The following is a 9,133-nucleotide window of genomic DNA, read 5'->3' on the forward strand; positions in this document are numbered from 1 at the left end:
AGAAATAAATGAAGGTTTTTGAGGAAGACATTCCAGGATTTTTCTCCATTAAATGGACTTCAATGGGGTCCAACGGGTTGAAGGTCCAAATGTGAGTTTCAGTGCAGCTTCAAAGTCTCGACACAATCCCAGCCGAGGAATAAGAGTCTTATCTAGCGAAACGATCTGTCATTTTATAAAAAAATAAACATTTACATACTTTTAACCACAAATGGTTGCACTCTTCTCGTACTTGCTGTGATCGGGTTACGTCATCATGTTGAAAGGTCACGCGTGATGTAGGCAGAAATACCTAGCTCTGTATCTAGCTCTGTTTACAAAGCCAACGTGCAAAGACTAAGTCAAACGGCATTTACAAAAAAAAAAAAAAAAAAGGTAAAACAACGATATCGGACGATTTGGAAGTTGGAGGAGAAAATGAGATGGAGTTTTTCACCCTACCCTACATTTACCGCCTACGTCAGCCTTTCCAACGTGATTACGTAATGCGTGAAGTCGTGGACGTGCAAGACAGCCATTTGTGGTTAAAAAAAGTATAAATATATATATATTTTTTTTTATAAAATGACTGATCGTTTCTCTAGTTACGACTCTTATTCCTCGGCTTGGATCGTGTCGAGACTTTGAAGCTGAACTGCAATTTGGACCTTCAACCCGTTGAAGTCACTATATGGAGAAAAATCCTGGAATGTTTTCCTCAAAAACCTTAATTTATTTCCGACTGAAGAAAGAAAGACATGGACATCTTGGATGACGTGGGGAGAGGAAATTAGTGAACTAATCCTTTAATGAATTACAATGTGTAAAATGCATGCAAAACAAAAAAACAAAAATGCACCTGTAAGTCTTACTGTGTGTGTGTGTGTGTGTGTGTGTGTGTGTGTGTGTGTGTGTGTGTGTGTGTGTGTGCGTGTGTGTGTGCGTGTGTGTGTGCGTGTGTGCGTGTGTGTGTGTGTGTGTGTGTGTGTGTGTGTGTGTGTGTGTGTCTTACACTGGAGTCCCCAGGAAGATGATGGAGTCCCACTCCGGCATGAACCTCATCTGACCCTTCAGTTTCAGACAGCGGCTGCCGTCTCCCCAGCTCTCCATCGCATTCACACTGTTTCCATCTGACAGCATCCACAGAAGAACTTGATCTGACATGTTAGCATTAATTTATGATTGTATTTTCTTCTAACCTCATGTTGTTTCAAATCCAAACTGTCAAATTCAAAATCAAATACACTTTATTGGCATGACTGTGTAGAGTATTCAAAAGTTGTCTAAGCATTACACACATTCACACATACACATACTGTACATACATATCTACATAAATAAATAACTAAATACATACACACACACATATACATACTCACTCACTCACATATCAAAATGGACTCAAATGCAAAATTTCAAAATCATATTGTTTCAAACCCATATGACTTTCAAATTAAAAAAATCTAATACTCTTTATTGGCATGACTGTGTAAAGTGGATGGATGAATGGATGGATGGACAGTTATGGATGGATGGATGGATGGATGGATGGACAGTTATGGATGAATGGATGGATGGATGGATGGATGGACAGTTATGGATGGATGGATGGACAGTTATGGATGGATGGATGGATGGATGGACAGTTATGGATGGATGGATGGATGGACAGTTATGGATGGATGGATGGATGGACAGTTATGGATGGATGGATGGATGGACAGTTATGGATGGATAGATAGATAGATACATTCAAACAGTCAAAATGGATCAGAATGCAAAATTTCAAAATCATATTGTTTCAAACCCATATGACTTTCAAATTAAAAAAATCTAATACTCTTTATTGGCATGACTGTGTAAAGTGGATGGATGAATGGATGGATGGACAGTTATGGATGGATGGATGGATGGATGGACAGTTATGGATGGATGGATGGATGGATGGATGGATGGATGGATGGATGGACAGTTATGGATGGATGGATGGACAGTTATGGATGGATGGATGGATGGATGGACAGTTATGGATGGATGGATGGATGGATGGACAGTTATGGATGGATGGATGGACAGTTATGGATGGATGGATGGACAGTTATGGATGGATGGATGGACAGTTATGGATGGATGGATGGATGGATGGACAGTTATGGATGGATGGATGGATGGATGGACAGTTATGGATGGATGGATGGACAGTTGCCTTGGCTTTTGGCTTGCTTAGTTGGGGACATTTAATATTCAACAATATTATTGATCTGCCTTATTAAGGGTGGACGATGATGCAATTTTCTTCAAGAAACAAACTCTGTTGTATTATTTTCATGTTATCAATGTGAATCTGCTTTGATACAATCTGTATTGTAAAAAGCGATATATAAATAAAGGTGACTTGGATGCATGGATGGATGGATGGACAGTTATGGATGGATGGATGGACGGTTATGGATGCATGGATGGATGGATGGACAGTTATGGATGGATGGCTGGACAGTTATGGATGGATGGATGGATGGATGCATGGATGGTTGGATGGATGGATGGACAGTTATGGATGGATGGATGGATGCATGGATGGTTGGATGGATGGATGGACAGTTATGGATGGATGGATGGACAGTTATGGATGGATGGATGGATGGATGGACAGTTATGGATGGATGGATGGATGGATGGACAGTTATGGAAGGATGGATGGATGGATGGATGGATGCATGGATGGATGGATGGACAGTTATGGATGGATGGATGGACAGTTATGGATGGATGGACAGTTATGGATGGATGGATGGATGGATGGATGGATGGATGGATGGATGGATGGATGGATGGACAGTTATGGATGGATGGATGGATGGATGGATGGATGGATGGACAGTTATGGATGGATGGATGGATGGATGGATGGATGGACAGTTATGGATGGATGGATGGATGGATGGATGGATGGACAGTTATGGATAGATGGATGGATGGATGGATGGATGGATGGACAGTTATGGATGGATGGATGGACAGTTATGGATGCATGGATGGATGGATGGACAGTTATGGATGGATGAATGGATGGATGGACAGTTATGGATGGATGGATGGATGGATGGATGGACAGTTATGGATGGATGGATGGATGGACAGTTATGGATGGATGGATGGACAGTTATGGATGGATGGATGGATGGATGGACAGTTATGGATGGATGGATGGATGGATGGATGGACAGTTATGGATGGATGGATGGACAGTTATGGATGCATGGATGGATGGATGGACAGTTATGGATGGATGAATGGATGGATGGACAGTTATGGATGGATGGATGGATGGACAGTTATGGATGGATGGATGGATGGATGGACAGTTATGGATGGATGGATGGACAGTTATGGATGGATGGATGGATGGACAGTTATGGATGGATGGATGGACAGTTATGGATGGATGGATGGACAGTTATGGATGGATAGATAGATACATTCAAACAGTCAAAATGGATCAGAATGCAAAATTTCAAAATCATATTGTTTCAAACCCATATGACTTTCAAATTTAAAAAATCTAATACTCTTTATTGGCATGACTGTGTAAAGTGGATGGATGAATGGATGGATGGACAGTTATGGATGGATGGATGGATGGACAGTTATGGATGGATGGATGGATGGATGGATGGATGGATGGATGGATGGACAGTTATGGATGGATGGATGGACAGTTATGGATGGATGGATGGACAGTTATGGATGGATGGATGGACAGTTATGGATGGATGGATGGATGGACAGTTATGGATGGATGGATGGATGGATGGACAGTTATGGATGGATGGATGGACAGTTGCCTTGGCTTTTGGCTTGCTTAGTTGGGGACATTTAATATTCAACAATATTATTGATCTGCCTTATTAAGGGTGGACGATGATGCAATTTTCTTCAAGAAACAAACTTTGTTGTATTATTTTCATGTTATCAATGTGAATCTGCTTTGATACAATCTGTATTGTAAAAAGCGATATATAAATAAAGGTGACTTGGATGCATGGATGGATGGATGGACAGTTATGGATGGATGGATGGACGGTTATGGATGCATGGATGGATGGATGGACAGTTATGGATGGATGGCTGGACAGTTATGGATGGATGGATGGATGGATGCATGGATGGTTGGATGGATGGATGGACAGTTATGGATGGATGGATGGATGCATGGATGGTTGGATGGATGGATGGACAGTTATGGATGGATGGATGGATGGACAGTTATGGATGGATGGATGGATGGATGGACAGTTATGGATGGATGGATGGATGGATGGACAGTTATGGAAGGATGGATGGATGGATGGATGGATGCATGGATGGATGGATGGACAGTTATGGATGGATGGATGGACAGTTATGGATGGATGGACAGTTATGGATGGATGGATGGATGGATGGATGGATGGATGGATGGATGGATGGACAGTTATGGATGGATGGATGGATGGATGGACAGTTATGGATGGATGGATGGATGGATGGATGGATGGATGGATGGATGGACAGTTATGGATGGATGGATGGATGGATGGATGGACAGTTATGGATAGATGGATGGATGGATGGATGGATGGATGGATGGACAGTTATGGATGGATGGATGGACAGTTATGGATGCATGGATGGATGGATGGACAGTTATGGATGGATGGATGGATGGATGGATGGACAGTTATGGATGAATGGATGGATGGATGGATGGATGGACAGTTATGGATGGATGGATGGACAGTTATGGATGGATGGATGGATGGATGGACAGTTATGGATGGATGGATGGATGGACAGTTATGGATGGATGGATGGACAGTTATGGATGGATGGATGGATGGACAGTTATGGATGGATAGATAGATACATTCAAACAGTCAAAATGGATCAGAATGCAAAATTTCAAAATCATATTGTTTCAAACCCATATGACTTTCAAATTAAAAAAATCTAATACTCTTTATTGGCATGACTGTGTAAAGTGGATGGATGAATGGATGGATGGACAGTTATGGATGGATGGATGGATGGATGGACAGTTATGGATGGATGGATGGATGGATGGATGGATGGATGGATGGATGGATGGATGGACAGTTATGGATGGATGGATGGACAGTTATGGATGGATGGATGGATGGATGGACAGTTATGGATGGATGGATGGATGGATGGATGGATGGATGGATGGACAGTTATGGATGGATGGATGGACAGTTATGGATGGATGGATGGACAGTTATGGATGGATGGATGGATGGATGGACAGTTATGGATGGATGGATGGATGGATGGACAGTTATGGATGGATGGATGGACAGTTGCCTTGGCTTTTGGCTTGCTTAGTTGGGGACATTTAATATTCAACAATATTATTGATCTGCCTTATTAAGGGTGGACGATGATGCAATTTTCTTCAAGAAACAAACTCTGTTGTATTATTTTCATGTTATCAATGTGAATCTGCTTTGATACAATCTGTATTGTAAAAAGCGATATATAAATAAAGGTGACTTGGATGCATGGATGGATGGATGGACAGTTATGGATGGATGGATGGACGGTTATGGATGCATGGATGGATGGATGGACAGTTATGGATGGATGGCTGGACAGTTATGGATGGATGGATGGATGGATGCATGGATGGTTGGATGGATGGATGGACAGTTATGGATGGATGGATGGATGCATGGATGGTTGGATGGATGGATGGACAGTTATGGATGGATGGATGGACAGTTATGGATGGATGGATGGATGGATGGACAGTTATGGATGGATGGATGGATGGATGGACAGTTATGGAAGGATGGATGGATGGATGGATGGATGCATGGATGGATGGATGGACAGTTATGGATGGATGGATGGACAGTTATGGATGGATGGACAGTTATGGATGGATGGATGGATGGATGGATGGATGGATGGACAGTTATGGATGGATGGATGGATGGATGGATGGATGGATGGATGGATGGATGGACAGTTATGGATGGATGGATGGATGGATGGATGGATGGATGGACAGTTATGGATGGATGGATGGATGGATGGATGGACAGTTATGGATAGATGGATGGATGGATGGATGGATGGATGGACAGTTATGGATGGATGGATGGACAGTTATGGATGCATGGATGGATGGATGGACAGTTATGGATGGATGAATGGATGGATGGACAGTTATGGATGGATGGATGGATGGATGGACAGTTATGGATGGATGGATGGATGGACAGTTATGGATGGATGGATGGACAGTTATGGATGGATGGATGGATGGACAGTTATGGATGGATGGATGGATGGATGGATGGATGGATGGACAGTTATGGATAGATGGATGGATGGATGGATGGATGGATGGATGGACAGTTATGGATGGATGGATGGACAGTTATGGATGCATGGATGGATGGATGGATGGACAGTTATGGATGGATGAATGGATGGATGGACAGTTATGGATGGATGGATGGATGGATGGACAGTTATGGATGGATGGATGGATGGATGGACAGTTATGGATGGATGGATGGACAGTTATGGATGGATGGATGGATGGACAGTTATGGATGGATGGATGGACAGTTATGGATGGATGGATGGATGGACAGTTATGGATGGATAGATAGATACATTCAAACAGTCAAAATGGATCAGAATGCAAAATTTCAAAATCATATTGTTTCAAACCCATATGACTTTCAAATTTAAAAAATCTAATACTCTTTATTGGCATGACTGTGTAAAGTGGATGGATGAATGGATGGATGGACAGTTATGGATGGATGGATGGATGGACAGTTATGGATGGATGGATGGATGGATGGATGGATGGATGGATGGATGGATGGACAGTTATGGATGGATGGATGGACAGTTATGGATGGATGGATGGACAGTTATGGATGGATGGATGGACAGTTATGGATGGATGGATGGACAGTTATGGATGGATGGATGGATGGACAGTTATGGATGGATGGATGGATGGATGGACAGTTATGGATGGATGGATGGACAGTTGCCTTGGCTTTTGGCTTGCTTAGTTGGGGACATTTAATATTCAACAATATTATTGATCTGCCTTATTAAGGGTGGACGATGATGCAATTTTCTTCAAGAAACAAACTTTGTTGTATTATTTTCATGTTATCAATGTGAATCTGCTTTGATACAATCTGTATTGTAAAAAGCGATATATAAATAAAGGTGACTTGGATGCATGGATGGATGGATGGACAGTTATGGATGGATGGATGGACGGTTATGGATGCATGGATGGATGGATGGACAGTTATGGATGGATGGCTGGACAGTTATGGATGGATGGATGGATGGATGCATGGATGGTTGGATGGATGGATGGACAGTTATGGATGGATGGATGGATGCATGGATGGTTGGATGGATGGACAGTTATGGATGGATGGATGGATGGACAGTTATGGATGGATGGATGGATGGATGGATGGATGGATGGACAGTTATGGATGGATGGATGGATGGAGGGACAGTTATGGAAGGATGGATGGATGGATGGATGGATGCATGGATGGATGGATGGACAGTTATGGATGGATGGATGGACAGTTATGGATGGATGGACAGTTATGGATGGATGGATGGATGGATGGATGGATGGATGGATGGATGGACAGTTATGGATGGATGGATGGATGGATGGACAGTTATGGATGGATGGATGGATGGATGGATGGATGGATGGACAGTTATGGATGGATGGATGGATGGATGGATGGACAGTTATGGATAGATGGATGGATGGATGGATGGATGGATGGATGGACAGTTATGGATGGATGGATGGACAGTTATGGATGCATGGATGGATGGATGGACAGTTATGGATGGATGAATGGATGGATGGACAGTTATGGATGGATGGATGGATGGATGGATGGACAGTTATGGATGGATGGATGGATGGACAGTTATGGATGGATAGACAGTTATGGATGGATGGATGGATGGACAGTTATGGATGGATGGATGGATGGATGGATGGATGGATGGACAGTTATGGATAGATGGATGGATGGATGGATGGATGGATGGATGGACAGTTATGGATGGATGGATGGACAGTTATGGATGCATGGATGGATGGATGGACAGTTATGGATGGATGAATGGATGGATGGACAGTTATGGATGGATGGATGGATGGACAGTTATGGATGGATGGATGGATGGACAGTTATGGATGGATGGATGGACAGTTATGGATGGATGGATGGACAGTTATGGATGGATGGATGGACAGTTATGGATGGATAGATAGATACATTCAAACAGTCAAAATGGACCAGAATGCAAAAATGTATTGTTCAAAACCACATAATACTGTTAAAAACTCCTTTATTCACCCTCATGTTGATTCAAACCCAAATGACTTTTAATTTAAAAAGGAAATATGTTTAATCTGTATGACTACGCAGTAGAGTATCAAAATGTTGCGTTCTACACACACACACACACAGAATAAAAAAAAAAAAAAATCAATTAATTAATAAAGTGCAAAAGTCGTAAAGACTACTGTTATGGTTCTGTTAGTCATTATCATGTTTGCTAGCATCTGTCACTGTCATTATATGAAAACGAGCATCCGGCACATTCTACTAACACTCTCTATTTTTGTATTCAATGGGATCAGAGAAGTCAGACAGGTTTGAAAGAACACGAGCGTGAGTAAATGACAATAGAATTATTGAACTATCTCTTTAAATCAGAAGAGTGAGGTCAGAGGTGCGACTCACCTTTATAATCGTCCCCGATGATCGACTGAAAGGCCATCAGTTCCACATCCACGTCAGCCGAGCGATTGGCGTTCTCATAATCAGAGTCTGAGACACAGAATCACCATCAAATATATACATATAAACCTTTTTTGGGGATATTAACATGTCTAAGACTTTTGCACCGTACTGTATATATATATAGTATATATATATGAGATCTTCAGTGAATAAAGACCTCTCTTACTCTGAACTCTGTTGTGGAGGTTCCTCTCTCGCTTCACCGGCTCCTTCGACATGATCTCAAACAGGTTGTTGGGGTGGGAGATGATCTGTCACAGAGA

At 42.1% G+C, this 9,133-nt stretch overlaps 2 protein-coding genes across 2 annotated transcripts in view; one reads left to right on the top strand and one right to left on the bottom strand.

Annotated features, from left to right (window-relative positions):
- arl3l2 (ADP ribosylation factor like GTPase 3, like 2) overlaps positions 1 to 9,133 on the top strand; it is a 298,428-nt gene that overhangs the window by 31,035 nt on the left and 258,260 nt on the right. The window lies entirely within an intron of this gene.
- The window catches only part of LOC311304139 (soluble guanylate cyclase 88E-like), a gene marked incomplete at both ends in the record, with an annotated part of 28,292 nt that overhangs the window by 14,405 nt on the left and 4,754 nt on the right, over positions 1 to 9,133 (bottom strand). The window contains 3 exons of the mRNA XM_084431000.1: positions 992 to 1,109; positions 8,811 to 8,897; positions 9,037 to 9,121. Coding sequence (XP_084287126.1) covers positions 992 to 1,109; positions 8,811 to 8,897; positions 9,037 to 9,121 — 290 coding nt within the window. The remainder of the gene's footprint in view (positions 1 to 991; positions 1,110 to 8,810; positions 8,898 to 9,036; positions 9,122 to 9,133) is intronic.

The sequence above is a fragment of the Rutilus rutilus genome (genome assembly GCF_951802725.1).
Source record: "Rutilus rutilus genome assembly, chromosome: 14".
Classification (NCBI taxonomy): domain Eukaryota; kingdom Metazoa; phylum Chordata; class Actinopteri; order Cypriniformes; family Leuciscidae; genus Rutilus; species Rutilus rutilus.